The sequence below is a fragment of the Alligator mississippiensis genome, chromosome 9 (genome assembly GCF_030867095.1).
Source record: "Alligator mississippiensis isolate rAllMis1 chromosome 9, rAllMis1, whole genome shotgun sequence".
NCBI lineage: Eukaryota > Metazoa > Chordata > Crocodylia > Alligatoridae > Alligator > Alligator mississippiensis.
Window position 1 is genome coordinate 77663548 of NC_081832.1, and position 15019 is coordinate 77678566.

The window sequence follows — 15019 nt, forward strand, 5'->3', positions numbered from 1 at the left end:
TTCGAGCCCTGCTTTGCATGGAAACCACCAGTGCTGCTCTGAGATATCATTCCTACCTCCACGGCTATTGCAGCAGCATCTCGATAGGACTGAGTCGGTCAGGCCTCAAGGAAAACTGTGAGAGCAAACTCAGTAATGAAGATGATGATAATTCAGGCAAATTTTCCACTTGAATGCTTGTAAAACATTTGTGAGCAAATCATGGGTTCCTCCAGTTTGTGCATAACTCAGATGTATTCAATGACTCCCTTTTGATTTATTTTCTTTGCACAGTAAGTGAATTGGGAATATTCAGAATGAAACCCCTGTGGCTTAATCGTAATGGGTTGGATAAATTGCACAGGGTTTTCTTTTTTTCTGTTCCCTGATTGGTTGAGTCCATAGGACGATGCAGCACAAATAGTTGTGCCCATTAACGGAAGGGGGTTTTGTATTTTATGAATGATAGTACATGTGCCTTTGGCGTTTGCTTTGTGCAGACACGGTTGTCAGGAGGACGTGATCGCTGCATCATTCACGGAAGAGGCGCTCGAGGCGTTAGTCCCACCCTGCTCCAAGCATGCAGGTCCCCGGTCCGTACGGAGATCTGCCTGTAAGGAGTTCAGTGCAAGGTGGCAATTCAAAGTCAAGTGAAACAAGGCACAATGGCTTCGTTAACGTTTCATATTGCCCAACCAGTCCAGCTTGGGCTGGGGTGCGGAGGGGAGAAACCTCAGCGCAGGCACTTTCAGGAAGAGTGGAGGAAATACAGGTGTCTTCCCAAGCAAGTAGCTTTTCTCTAAAGGGGCAGGTTTTTCCTTTCTAGGGTGTCTCCAAGCAAAGCTTCTCCTCTGATCATTAAATCAGAGACAATGAGGGTTGGGAAGGACGTCAGGGGGTCACATTGAGTCCAACCCCCCTGCTCCAAGCAGGACCAGCCCCAACTACATCATCCCAGCCAAGGCTTTGTCTACCCAGGTCTTCAAAACCTCCAAGGATGACCACAACCTGTCTGGGGAGCCTGTCCCAGTGCTTCACCACCCTCCTAGTGACAAAATCAATCCTAATATCCAACCTCAACCTCCCTAGCTGCAGCTTGAGCCCATTGCTCCTTGTCCTGCCATCTGCCCCCACTGAGAACAGCCCAGCTCCGTCCTCTTTGCAGCCCCCCTGCAGGGAGGTGACGGCTGCTGTTCAATCCCCCTCGGTCTTCTCTTCTGCAGATTCAATCAACCCATTTCCCTCAGCCTCTCCTCACCAGTCCTGTCCCCCAGCCTCACAACCGTCTTCATTGCCCTCCACTGGACTCTCTCCATCGTGTCCGCATCCTTTCTGTAGTGATCTGCTCCTCTGAATACAAGCAGTCCTTGACTTACAACATTTCAAGTTACAACATTTATAAATGTTTCAGCTTTCTGACATCAGTTCTGCCTTTCCAACGCTTGATCCGATGCGACGCCACGCCAGTGAACAAGTTCGCTGCATTGCTCATCTCCCCGGAGAACATCTGTCCAAACGTCCTTGGACACTTTCTTTAAGAAAGTAGACAAGACTCCAGAAAAGACTCCAGCCAAGAACCAAAAGTCCAGCAAAGTCACCTCAAAGAAGCCCTTCCAAATCAATATGATCCCTGTTTACAATATGAATACATTAATGTAGCTATATTACTCATCTATAATTGATTGAGTACAATTTGGACTTGATAATCTATTGAGGTCCCTTCTGACTAACAACTATGAAACTACAAAATTCTGGGTTATTTGGGGTGAAAACAGGGTGTTGGGCAGCGTTGCAGGCCTGTGACCAGGACGCTGGAGAGGCCGTAAGGAGCTGGGCTTGGGTTCCTAGCTGTGCTGCTGGTGGGCAGTTCAGCACCTCTCTGTGTCCTATCCCTTCCCTTTTCTATATAATTTCTGGGGGTATTGTAGCTGGGAGGCATGCAATGGTCTCCTTCTCTTAGGTTTAGTTTCCAAGCACTCTGCCAGGCCCCTTCCCTAATCTGTCGTCCCTCCCCAGCACCTTTTCCCCTGTCCTCTGGCCCTGCTCTGAGTCCCATCAGCATTTCTTTGCCATCCCCAGCAGCATGCCCAGTCTTTCCCACCTGCCCTTTAGTTGCACAAAAGGCTCAGGGAAGAAAGCAAGGGCACAATTCCTAATGGATAACTGATGTGAACACAGCTGTGATGCTCTTCTCCTCCTGCAGTTTGATTTTTCTCCGAAAAGCCACTTCTCACTGGACAAAGATCCCTGGCATGACCCTTTGTGCAGAAGGAATCAGTTGTTCCCCCTGGTGAAGGGGGAGCCTTTCTTACCTGTGTAGGCTACCTGCAAAGGAAGGTGCCAGGTAGCCAGAAGCTAACCGTGTTGCAGCAGCTGCTCCTATTGTTTTGCAGGGATGGATTTAAAGTGAAAGAAGTTAAGAGATGAAGCAATAGGGTCAAATGCACTTCTCAGGTGGCTCAGAGTGACAGCCAGGGCCACCCATGTGTAAAGGGCAAGCAATGGCATATGCCAGGTGGTTTGTAAGTGCATTAAAATTAAAAGCTGTATCTGCATACCAGCAAGACTGGCTCTTGCTCGGACACCACGTACACTGACTGACCCTGAGCCCATCAGTCGGGAGCATTAGGCAGATGTTGAAGAGTTGAATAACCAGATGCATTGCTGAGACCCAGTCCCCATGGCCAGGCACGCTGCAGCTTTGACTCGGATTTACCCTGTGTCACACGGACGGTTTTGAGTAAACGGTGTCTCCAGGCTCACCTCCCATGATGTTGGCTATTCTTAAAGCAAGGGGAGACTCTTTCTTGCCCCTTATCCAGGGCAGCGAGGGGAGTGAGACTGGGCGTTCGCAAAGTGAGCGCAGCGCAGAAGTGACATGGTATCCAGGCAGATGTGTCCACCAGCGCTCGCTCTGCATTGCTGGCACTCAAAGTGCTCAGCTTTGACAGAGGTGTGAGGCAGCACAGACCCAGACCTTGTCTGTGTTCGTGGCCTTTCTCTGGTGGATGACCCGGGAGGGCTGGCACCGCATGCATTGCTCTCCTGTGCCAGATGCACACAAGGAAAGTAGGAGCCAACTGCATTTGAATGACCCGAGCCTGCAGGGTTTCTCACTTGTGCTCGTCTTTCTGGAGCGTGGTGCCTGACTCATGTGCTCTCTCTCTCGTGCTTTTGTTTCAGGGCAACCCACTGTACTTCCAGTCCGCCAGAAACGTGACAGTGAATATTCTCAACGAGAAGACGAAAGTCCTCACTCGTCTTGTAACAGGTAACGAGGGGGGAAACGAGCTCAGGGGGCTGTGTGAGACTAGTGGCAAGGAGTGCATGGGAGGGGAGCGACATCCCGGTGCACCACCTTGGAGCGGGGCTGGGGAAGCGGCTGGCTGTCTGTTTCTATAAGGAAGCCAGGAATCATTTTCATGGGAAAGTCATTGCAGAGACAAAAGGTTACTTGTGTGACCTTGGGATCAGGAAGAAAATATGCAGCTTGACATTTCATTTGCAATCGGCACAGGATTATCCCAAGATACCACTGACTTGCCAAAGATCTCGGGAACTTGTTGATTAAGAGTGCCTGTGCATGGACACTGTACCGTCCCCAAGCCCCGTCTGCTGATAAAGGACTCTTAGCACATCGTGTTTGCAGGGAAATGAGGGTTTCACACATCCACAACATGCATAGGCATTGGAGTGCATGTATGATTCTTGCTCCAAGCGCCCGCATGTATAATGCTTTATATATATAACAGGGCAGTCTAGGGACAGGGAGAAGTATTGCTGTGTGGCAGGGCTGGTAATCCATAAACATGTTGTTTGTACAGGAGATTGGATTGTCTGGCTTGCTTATATAACATCTGGCCTCTAGTCAGAGCCCTAAATAATTAAATAAACAGCTTCAGTAAGCAATGATTTAAGCCGTGCGTGTGAAAATTGCCTTGAGGAGAGAAATAAATTCAACCCTGAGCTCCCAGATTCTCACATTCAAAATGAACTTGTTTAGTTTGTTGATCATTTGCCATTTATTTGCAAAGGAATATGTGGGTCTCTGGAGCGCCTCTGTTTTGAAAGAGCTTGGAAGTTCCTACGTGGCTCTCTCTCTTTCTCATATACACAGGCACAGCACATACAGGGCAAGGTGTATACCAGGGGTGTCAAATATATGGTCGTCAGGCCTGGTTCAGCTCACATTATCGGGTCCTCGCTGCATCCCCTGGGTCTGATTTGACCTGGATGGGCCCCGTGGGCAGAGGATGCATGCCATGCACGATGCATGCCATGCACGGTGCCCATTCCAGCTGTTGTAGCATCTGCACTTCATGCAGTGCATGTCCTAGGCTCTCCACAACACACATCGCACACGGTGCCTGCTCCAACCAGATGGGACTAGCCCTACACGCAGCTCTCACCCCAGGCTCGCTGGAAGGCACATTGCATATGGCGTGGGTCCTAGAGCACGTGCCACAGGCACTGGATCCAGCATGGGAGTTTGGGGGCATGTAGCCAGGGACTCTTTTGACACCCCTGGTGTACACTGCATCAATGCCAACTTGGGAAACATGATAGCCAACTGGATAGGAAACGTGTAAGCTTCAGTGAAGCCCTCTGAGGCAGTTTCTTTGGGGAAATGTCCCTTCCTCCCATGGCTGCGTGCAATGCAGATGCCTCGCTGTATTCATTCAGATGCATAAGGACTGCGGGAGCTGCTCTGGGCATGCTCGGAGTGCCTTTGCCTGCATTTAAATGTCCTGGAAAGTGGCACGATGACACACAACAGAGCTGCACACCCTTCCCTAATAACCTCCTGCTCCATAGCTCAGACGTTGAATCCCAATGACAGTAATAACAGTATAGTATAGTATAGTATAGTATAGTATAGTATAGTATAGTATAGTATAGTATAGTATAGTAACAACCTTGATACTCTTCAACCCACCTTCTCCTTAAATGCCTCGGGGAAAGGTTGGGTTTTGCAGCAGGTCTCATATACAGGAGTGGCCCGAAGCTGAGGGAGGCCTTGAACAGGGAACGTGCTACCAGCTGCTCCCCTCTTTGGAAGTGCAGTGATCTCCATCCGAATCGGCTCTGCCAATCTCGGCTGCCATGGGGCATCCTGGGGAGGGCGGCCGTCTTCTCCACTAGCTTGGCTCCATTTAGGGCTTTCTAGGTTTAAATCGAATGCCTCGGCCAACTGCAGACTGCTCCCAGGTTGCCGGTGCAGACGATGGAGCACCAACGTGATGAGCTGTCTGTGGCGAGACACTTCCCTGCACCTGCCGTCACCCACGCAGTGAATAGCGGGTGTAGTCGGGCAGCATTTGGACTCCCCAAACTGCATGGGTAGACAGCAGCGGTCTTATCTAGTTACCTAGTTCTGGGTGGTCTGCTTCCTATGTGCCATGAGAGGCCACACTTAGCAACACTGAACCCTTGAATTTCATTTCTTTTTTGTCTGAGAGTTGGCTCAGGCAGCGACAAAACCCGCGAGTCCCGTTGGCTGTTCTGCCCTGTATCGCGCCCCCGGAGAGCTTTGCATTGCACAAGCTGGGGTATTGAGAGGACGGTTCAGCTGGCTGGTACAAAGTTTTGCTCAGGTCAAGTTGCCCATGCTTTGTGCTGCAAGTGCCAGGCGGGCAGCGAACGCGTGTTGGGCTGCCCAGCAGAAAGCACGGCCCGGGGCTTTCCATCATCAGCATGCATCCCGGGGGGAAGCAGGAGAAGGAAGAGGAGAGCTAAATGAGGGGAAAGTTTGGACAGCCAGGAAACTTCCTGCATATTAGAGACGCTGCCGCTCACATTGTCCCATGCACAGCGCTGAGGGGTGCTGTGTTGGCAAGGCACCGTGCAGCGCTGGAGCAGGCAGCGGGCTCTCATGTGGCCCACGCCAATTCCAGTGGGCATGGACCAAGCCTTCATTTTACACAGGAAAATGAAGTGTTTGTCCCTAAGCTTGATGCTGGTTTTGAACTGGACTGTATTGATGCCAGCATCCTGTCATTCAAGGTACACTGGCTCTGCCTGAAAGCGAGAAACCCATCACAGCACTGAGCCAGGCTGCGTATGGGAGGTCAGACTTGCTTTGTTTTCTCCTTTTCGTGCGAACGAGCCTTGCAGGTCTTGGATCCTCATCCAGTTGCGCCCGTGCCCATGCATCCTGGCCCAGAACATCCCGTGCTTTCTCTTTCATCCAGCAAAAACTCCCAGTCGTGCCAAGTTGCACAGTGTTTTTGTTGCTTAGAGTGTAAATAGAAACAATTTGTAATAGTTTGAAATATCTGCCAAAAATATCGAGCTATTGCCATTTCCTTGCCCGGTCACACTCTAAAGGGGACAGGCCTCGGTGACAGGTCTATCCATTTTGAGATTGTATCGGCAGAGCTGTTAGGACAGTCCCAACGCTCGGGCCTATTCAGCTTATAAAGTTTCCTTACTATTTTCTTTAAAACACCCCAGAGGAAACACATGCTGAGTTTTTTCTTCTCTTGCAGGTCCCCAAGCCGTGGAAGCACACAGCCAAAAATTTGAGGTCAAAACCACATCTGGAAAGTTGCTGTTTTCGGCAGACGACAACGAAGTGGTAGTCGGAGCAGAGAGGTTGCGAGTTTTAGGTAACCCATCTTTGGCCAGACAACTCTTTTACTGCTGTCTCTGAATGCTTTTCAAGTGTCAATTCTCTTTGAAAACAAGCCTTTCCTTTTCATCCTTGCTTTGAACCTGCCCCAAGCTGGTTGTGACCGAGCCGTGCTGTCATGTGCTGGCTGCTTGCCAGTCTCTCCAAATTACATTGCTCTCAATCCAGTTCCCCGAGGAGAAGGGACTGTCGCGTACGTGGTCTGACAGTCTCAGCAGAAGGGCCAAAGAGTTAGGAGGCTTTTTCCTTTGGGTAAAGGTGAAAGACAATGATGGGACATGCCCACAGCCACTGTCCTGTGGATGAATGCAGACCTCAGGGCTCCAGATCTGTTGCTTTGGACTCTTCTGCAAACTCTAGATTTATTTTAAAGTAAATACCAAGTGTTTTAGAAGAGCTGCTTGGTTTTAGGAGAGGTGCACTGGCTACTCTACGCTGAGCCCCTGAAGGGACCCATGGGATGCTTAGTGCATGCTAAATAAGTGGCTTCTGCACTTGGAAAGGGTGCTCGGTCATAGGGCACCCATGCAGGGAGCTGGCATGCAATACATCCAGCGCCCAGCTCAGTGGACAGGAACTTCCCTCCGCGCACCAGTCTCGACTGGCAGAGTCCCTCTGCGGTGCCGGCTTCTTGACTAGCTTTGCTTCCTTTGGGGCCCCTGCTAACCTCCTACCATCCCTTCCCTGCAAACATGGGCTTCATCTCTCTCTGCCCCTGCAGCCTGGAGCACCCATGTCCTCCGAGTTTCCTGCATCGTGTCCTTCTTTCAAGGTCGATGCAAGCGTTACTCAGTAGGAATCAAGCTCTTTTGTGTATGTGTGCATAACCTAGGTGGAAAGGAAACCATTAAGGTGATGTTAATACCTTTAAAATATTTGTATCTTGGTACCAGCTTGGAAGCTCGACATCCTTTGCTTTGCACCGTGGTGCTGTCTATTTGGCTCTGTCTGTGAGTGTGGAGTGGAGAACTGGTTATATTTTAGCGGGGGGAAACGGCATTTATATGTTTGCTAAAACATGAAACCACCTGCAAAGCTCTGTAATGAACTTATCTATATCTGCCACTTTTTATGTGGAAACATATACATGTGGCTATGTAAGTTTATATGGCTTTTGTGGGTCAAATTTGGGGCTTTCCCAGCTCCAGTGTCTCCTTTATTAGAAAATCAAAAAGGACCTTTCCAGCAGACATAAACTTTTTTGAAGCTGCAAGCCGCGTGCCACAAATTTAAGCTGTTCACACGCATCTCCTGTCACCGCGCGTCTCTCCAAGTTCGTGTCAGCCGTTATGTAGGGGAGATAAGTTGAGGACATGATCGCTCTACACGTTCTTCCCGAGATCTTAAAGCACAAAGAGATTTCAGATTATTTTTCTTAGCAATGCAATAATTAGCAGATAACAAGCAGGAGCTTTCTACCTCTGCAAATACTGCTTCTCAGACTATGCAGCTCCAAAAGTGCCTGTTCTTTGGTTGAATTGCTGTCGAGGAATCCACGGTAGTTTTAGACGTATCGGTGTGAGTTTCTGCTGTGCTTCCAGAAGCAGCTCCCCGGATGCCTTGCTATGCTGGGAAGTGCTGCACCACGTGCCCGGTTGGCGTTTCTATGCAGACCTGAGCTGGTCCACCTAGTCCGAGAGCAAATTCCTCTAATTGCTGTGCCAGGGTTTGAGCTCTGCCCAGGCTGACGCGTAGCCACACTTGGTAAATGATCTTGACTTGTTCTTGTTGCCCCGTGAGTCCTCGCTGCAGCGGGAGGTGGAGCAGTGCAATCCGGCATGGAAGTCGCCTTGCGGAGGTTCGAGCAGCGGCGCTGGATGCACGGCCCGCTTTGCATCTTGTTAACGAGAATGACTTCCTTTTTGTTCTTGGTGCAGAGTTGCTTTGGAAAGTTTGCTCCGTGAAAAGGTGCCGAAACCTTATCGCGAGAAACTCGGGGCTTTCTGCAGAGGCTGACTTTCAGCTTCAGGTTCTTAGGCTTGAAAACCCCCCCAAAAAGGGCCTTTAGAAGGGGCAGCAGTAGGGTGCAGGCTGCCTTGGATGCGGCTTTTGGAGGTCCCCAATCGGTGCAGCTTACAGAATGAGAGCACCCCTTGAATGATGATTTTTAGCCATAAAGAGGACACCTGGAGACCAGTTCTTCCCTCGCCAGCTTTCACAGCGACTGTAGTTAGTTTGGACAGGTCCTCCACCCAGGACTGCCCCAAACGGAGGGAGAGTCTGCTGCGAGGATCTCAGTACTTTGAAACCTCCCGACAATGATAGGAGATGGAAAGATGGGAGTGGGAGACACAGCGTGTCGCGGACCAAATCAAGGACTCAGAGCCACCCACCTTGAACGGAAACATGTGTCCGAGCTTCAACAGAGTCTGTCGGTCCTGGATAAGCCTCATTAGTTATCTTCAGACCCACACACAAGACAGTCATGGAAGACAATCATCCTCAACAGCGATGATGAGTTAGTTTGGAGGAGTTTGGGGAAAAGTGGAAGCTTTTGGCTGTGTTGAGTCCATCGTCTGCCTGCCTAACTAGCAGCTGAGCTCTTCGGCCAGTCTGGCCTGTCTGTTTAAAACCCGTCATCACTCAGCTGAGCCTCTGCATGCTAGAGACAGTGCAAAGGTTGGTGTGCAGGTGTGCATGTACATGCATGTAGGTGTGCAAGGAAGGGGGTAGTCGTTTGCTGCTGGGATAGGCCAGTAATATTGTACTACCCCAGAGCGGTGAAGGAAGTGTCTGCTGGAGCCCTGGGAAGCCGCAGCAATGGCTCACTCGGGCTTTCTCCCTCTTGGGCACTTCTGCAGCCTTCAGTGCCTCTGCATCTTCCAGCTCTTAATGTATTTATTATCCCTGCCCCCAAACCCCTCAGCTTGAGCTGGTTTCCCCACGTGACAGAATGGACAGTGAGAAACTGGGAGCAAGCTCCATCCTATTTGAGCGCTGTGCACTTCCGTGGCACAGGCAAAACTGCAGTAATCGGGCACTTAAGCACGGTCCAGCGTGCTGCTCCCATCTCTGGCAAAATGCACATGTGCTGGCTGGAGGAAAGGAAACGGTGAGCCCCAACCACCGCTTAGGCCAGGGAGTGGAAGACCTTAGTCCAAGGAGGTTTGAGCCCATGTCCTTTGCTTTATAGCAGAGTGCTGTAGCCACCGGGCCGCAGGCCAGATGTTACCCGGCGTGCTCCACCTTGCATTCATTACTCACTGGTGAAAATGGTAAGGTAACACCAGTCTACTTTCTATTTCTGTGGGAGCAGAGACCAGATGAGACCCCAAGATCTCGTAAAACAATCTCGCCCTTCCAGAGCAGAAGTCATTTTACGGAGACACTTTTGCTCTAACTTACTTTCCTCCTGGACCCACATACCAGTGGTCCGTCCTCGGCAGGAGGGGCGGAGAGCGCGCTGGGCACTGCCTAGCTTGCAGCGGGGTCATTAGCGTGCTTCATTTATCAGTCCAGGGGCACCGATTCAAATCCCCGCGGGGTGACGGAGGGGGCTGAGACCCTGGATCTCCTGTTCCGTATGCACCGCTAAGGGATTTGGTGCTCCTGCATGCTGAGGGTCCCTGCCTTGAACATGCACCCATTGTCGTGACTTAGTTTGGAGACCGGCCAGGCCCTGGGGTGATTCTGGACCTCCAGCCAGATGTGCAGCCCCGTGCTCAGCGGGCAGGTGTGGATCGACCACCGCTGCTGTGCTAAGAGCCCCAGCAAGGGGCTAGGCAAGTGCATGAAGGGGAAACCAGACTGTGGCCTTTCCCTGCCTCCTTCCCTCCTCCCCCTAAAACCCAGCGCAGCTCTTCTCCAAGGTGTTGCGTCTGAGAGAGCCTTTAATACAAGCTCAGTGAAAAATATCTTTGATATGCATTAATTACCAATTTCATTTAATAACACACTGAACGCAACAGCATTTATAAACAAAGGATAATCATAAAGCATTATTCTAACTGTTAATTAGCTCTATTTATTCACCAGATTAGTTTTTAAATATGCCCTCTAGATGCCACTTGATACTCATTACCAGAGTTACATTATTAGCTCAATACAAAAGCATTTTTAATTAAATCTAAAGCAGTTTAAATTAGCATGGATTTTTTGCAGAAATTAAACTGTGGTCAGATGTTTAATTTAGCCTTTTAAGATGATGACAGCTGACGTGTCGGTATCAGCTCTCCTAAAGGCCACGACATCTTTTCTTGGAGATGATACTTCCAAGTTGGCTTTCAGGGAAACTTGCCAGTGAAGTTTGGTGATTAACATTTATGCTGGAAAGCGCACAGATGCTTTTTAAGTTTTTCATTGAATACTGCTGGAAACCAAGATGAATTACAAGGGTTTGGTTTTTTAAAAAGGAGACCACACAGAGGGGATTTATTCTGCTGAAGAGGTGGTTTTGGTCAGCAGCTTTGAGCTGCTCAGGACACGGTGGAGGGGAGCATGGCTGTGTCACTGGAGCGATGTGCTGTGCGGGGTGTTTCTCATCCTGTGACAAAGCTTATTAAAGCACAGGATCTTCCATGGATTATAGTGGGCTTCAGAGCAACCCTTCTGGCATAAGGGATAAGCACTAAGGCTAAGAGGTGGCATTCCCCAAGGATTGCCCGGTGTCGAACAAAGGGTGACAAGTCCAAATAGGTTGCGAACCGCTGCTCTAGGGAATGGCAGAGCTCCCCAGGAGCAATGCCTACCCTTTGCATTAGTCCACTCTTTGCATTTGCATTTCTTCCTACAGACTACATGGAGCTCTCTCAATTTAGTCCACAGGACTAAATGCAAGTGCAAAGAGTGGACTAATGCAAATGCAAAGGGTGGACTAGTGCAAAGGGTAGTCACTGCTCCTGAGGAGCTATGGCATTTGGTTCATAGGAAAACTCCCCTGTTTCCAGGTCTGAGGTCCCTAGATGGGGGTCCAGAAGGACCCCCCTTTGGAGGTGTTCATAGTGGGGCTTGTCTCCCAGCCAAATCTCTCTTCTTAGATTGTTTTACGAGGAGCAGTTTTCGGTGAGGCCCATTTACTTGGATGAGCCGAAGAGAGTATCAGGTGCCGCGATGTAATTGCTCTTTTATGAATGGGTCTCTAGTAATTTATTCCAAGGGCACATTCAACTTTCTCATTTACACAAGACATTTGCTAGAGACCGTCCAGGTTTTAGTAAATAAATGACACGATGAAAAGCCGCTGGCCCCGGCATGGCCGCAGTTAAAGGACACCCGGCACCGCGGGCACTCAGCACCATCCCCTTGAACCAAAGGTTTGTTTTTTGAAATCTGTTTGGGATTTGCAGCCTTTTGTTCACAAGAGCTGGATTGCCACTACCCAAGGGAGGACAACAAAGCCATTTGCATTGCCCTCAGCACTTTTCAGTTTGGTCAGGAAGAGGCTGCAATTTAATATGAATGTGATGAACTAATATCTCTGGGTAAACTCTCCCAGCTGTCTCAACAGCTTTGCATCCACAAACACTGTCAGCGGGTCTGCTATTGTCTGGACCAGGGAGGAATAGAGGAACCTCTGCAGGGCTGGGCATGCTTTCCAGCCCAATTTAAATGCTAAAATTAAACAAACCAACCCTTCCTCATCCTCAGTCTTGTACCACAACTGTTTTAGGAAGTTCTTGGCATTGCCTTTATGGTGCATGTTAGCTCTCTCTTGGCATCACCTTTATGGTGCATGTTAGCTCTCCCTTGGCATCGCCTTTATGGTGCATGTTAGCTCTCTCTTGGCCTCACCTTTATGGTGCATGTTAGCTCTCTCTTGGCATCGCCTTTATGGTGCATGTTAGCTCTCCCTTGGCATCGCCTTTATGGTGCATGTTAGCTCTCTCTTGGCCTCACCTTTATGGTGCATGTTAGCTCTCTCTTGGCATCGCCTTTATGGTGCATGTTAGCTCTCCCTTGGCATCGCCTTTATGGTGCATGTTAGCTCTCCCTTGGCCTCACCTTTATGGTGCATGTTAGCTCTCTCTTGGCATCGCCTTTATGGTACATGTTAGCTCTCCCTTGGCATCACCTTTATGGTGCATGTTAGCTCTCTCTTGGCATCGCCTTTATGGTACATGTTAGCTCTCTCTTGGCATCACCTTTATGGTACATGTTAGCTCTCCCTTGGCATCACCTTTATGGTGCATGTTAGCTCTCTCTTGGCATCGCCTTTATGGGCCGTGATAGCACCGATTCCTTTTTGAGGCGCACATAACTATAATGGACCTTAAACAGGTCTGACTTTATGAAACGTGCCCGCAAGGTTATGGGCTTGTTGTTCGCTTTGCAAGGCAAATGCCACTTCCAGACCTTGCAAGAGTCGGAGCAGATTTTCATTGCACACGCACACACCTTGGAGGGCTGTTCCTAGCTCAGACGTACAGGTTGAGACCTCTGTAGTTGTCCTATGCAGTTCTTTCCAGGTGGCATTTTCCTGCAAGGAGCTGCAGTGCTTCGTGTGCCTTTGGAGACAAAGCCGTAGAGTCAGAGAAGTTGGGCTACAAGGGATCTCCAGAGGTTATCTGGTCCAACCCCCTCCCGGGGGCAGCAGCATCCCTCTCCAAACCGTCCCACTACATCCATCATATGAACTCTACAGTTCAAGGTTCAAGCCTGGTCCAAGCAAACTGGACCTTTATGGTCTTACCACTGTGTCGGCTGAAAGCGTGTACACACGGATAAATGGTCCCGAATCCCAGTGCTGATAGAGAGGATGCTGTTGATGCAGGTATTTCGGAAGAAGCAAAAAACCTCCTCACCACAGTTCCCACATTGCAGAGAACGAATTACCCGAAGCCATCGCTTGAGTGGGTCCTTGTAAAGGTGAAACACTTAATCGTGGTGACAATTTTCCTGTGCAAAAAAGCATCTAAAAAGAAGGTGGCATTGGATTCGAAGACAGGGCCCCGTGCTGTCAATGGAGCAGTACCATCTCTCGGTCTCTGACTGAGCTCCTCAGGTGACTAATTAGTAATAATAATGCAAGTGTCATAGCCAAGCACTAATTTTGCTACCGGTGCTATGAAAAACGGTGAAGTGAAGAATTAGAAACCTGGTGAAACATGCTGACAATTGTAGATAAAAGATTTTACCTCTGGCACTGCTAAGTCGGGAAACGGCATCCATTATCTTTATTCTTCAGCTGTATTACTGCAGTTTTGTCAAAGCTCTGAGGTGTTTTCTTTGCGTTGCTGTGATGTGAAAAAAAATCACATTTAGCAAAATAAAAAGGGCTGCAATGAGAAATCAATACCCTGTCCACCAGTAACTAAAGGCACAAGCAAAGAGGATCCATTTGCTGTGTCTGGCTGCAAACTGCAGTTGAGTTGAAGGAGGAAATGAGTTTTCTTTCTCAATTTCAGATCCTTCTAGCTGGGTTTCTTTTTTTTTTGGTTGTTTTTGGGGCTGTTGTGCCAAGTGCGTTGGAGTCTGTATCATACATTAAAGCAGCTAACACAGACCTCAGTGAGCGAGCTCGCCTGGATTATAACTCCTTTTGAGCCTCTGCTCTCAGACGTGAGCGTTCGCTCTTCGGACATCGTGGCTCGCAGGCTGCCAGGATCCAGCCCGCAGGCCCTATGGCCTGATTATTGGGGGTTTTGGAGCATTTGAAACCAGCAAATGTGAAGATTTAGGGGGAACAACGGAGGACTGGATTCTGTGCATGTAGGAGCACCCCTCCACGACTTCGCTGGGACCGTGCACGCAGGGCTGGGTCTGAAGTCGATGCAAAGCCCTTCTGTTGTCTTCAGCGAACTTTGGATCCAGGCAGTCAATCAGGAGTCGGTAACGACCTGACAGCTGAGGCCCTAATAGTGCAAGCAGGACCAAATAATACACTGTTTTGGCGACAGCACTGATCAAAGAGTGCTGCTTTTAGGCCATAGCAGTATGCAGCTATAGGGATCCTGAAGGGAGCAGTTCAAATACTCACCCTAAAAGCTTTTGTTGCATGGCCTAGCAACCGGGTCTGGCTTTGAAAGCAGAACAGCGATCCTCGTGATAAATAGCACCAGCATGAGCCATGACTTTAATCTCCAAGCAGCAGAAGACGTCCCCGTCTGCAAACTTTAGGCAAAGGCACTGCTGAAAATAGGACACCTGGCTGGTTTTCTTCCATCCCGGTGCCCCCTTCCCAAACCTTCGCTGTAGGCGCCGTGCAAAGTGTATTTAATAAGCGTGACGCTATCAGCGGAGGCAGCATTGTAGAGAACATATGAAAGACACAGCGGTCCCTGCCCTGAATAACTTCCTTCTTATTAGCTTCCTGACAAATGCATCTCAGCCAAAGCAGGGCAGCCAACGTCCTCTATGCTAATGGGATGGTGGTGGCCAACGGGGAAATATGGGTAACGTCAGGTGTTGCAGCCACGCGTGAACGCTCGTTCTAGGTCCTTTCCCTTTCGGTGTTACAGATGCCTGCTCCTT

The 15019-nt window shown here is 49.6% G+C and overlaps 1 protein-coding gene across 3 annotated transcripts in view; it reads left to right on the forward strand.

Annotated features, from left to right (window-relative positions):
- The window catches only part of SGCD (sarcoglycan delta), a 496907-nt gene that overhangs the window by 434902 nt on the left and 46986 nt on the right, over window positions 1-15019 (forward strand). For all 3 annotated transcript variants that reach the window (XM_059712937.1, XM_059712938.1, XM_019475988.2), the window contains 2 exons: window positions 3163-3250; window positions 6468-6587. In XM_059712937.1, coding sequence (XP_059568920.1) covers window positions 3163-3250; window positions 6468-6587 — 208 coding nt within the window. The remainder of the gene's footprint in view (window positions 1-3162; window positions 3251-6467; window positions 6588-15019) is intronic.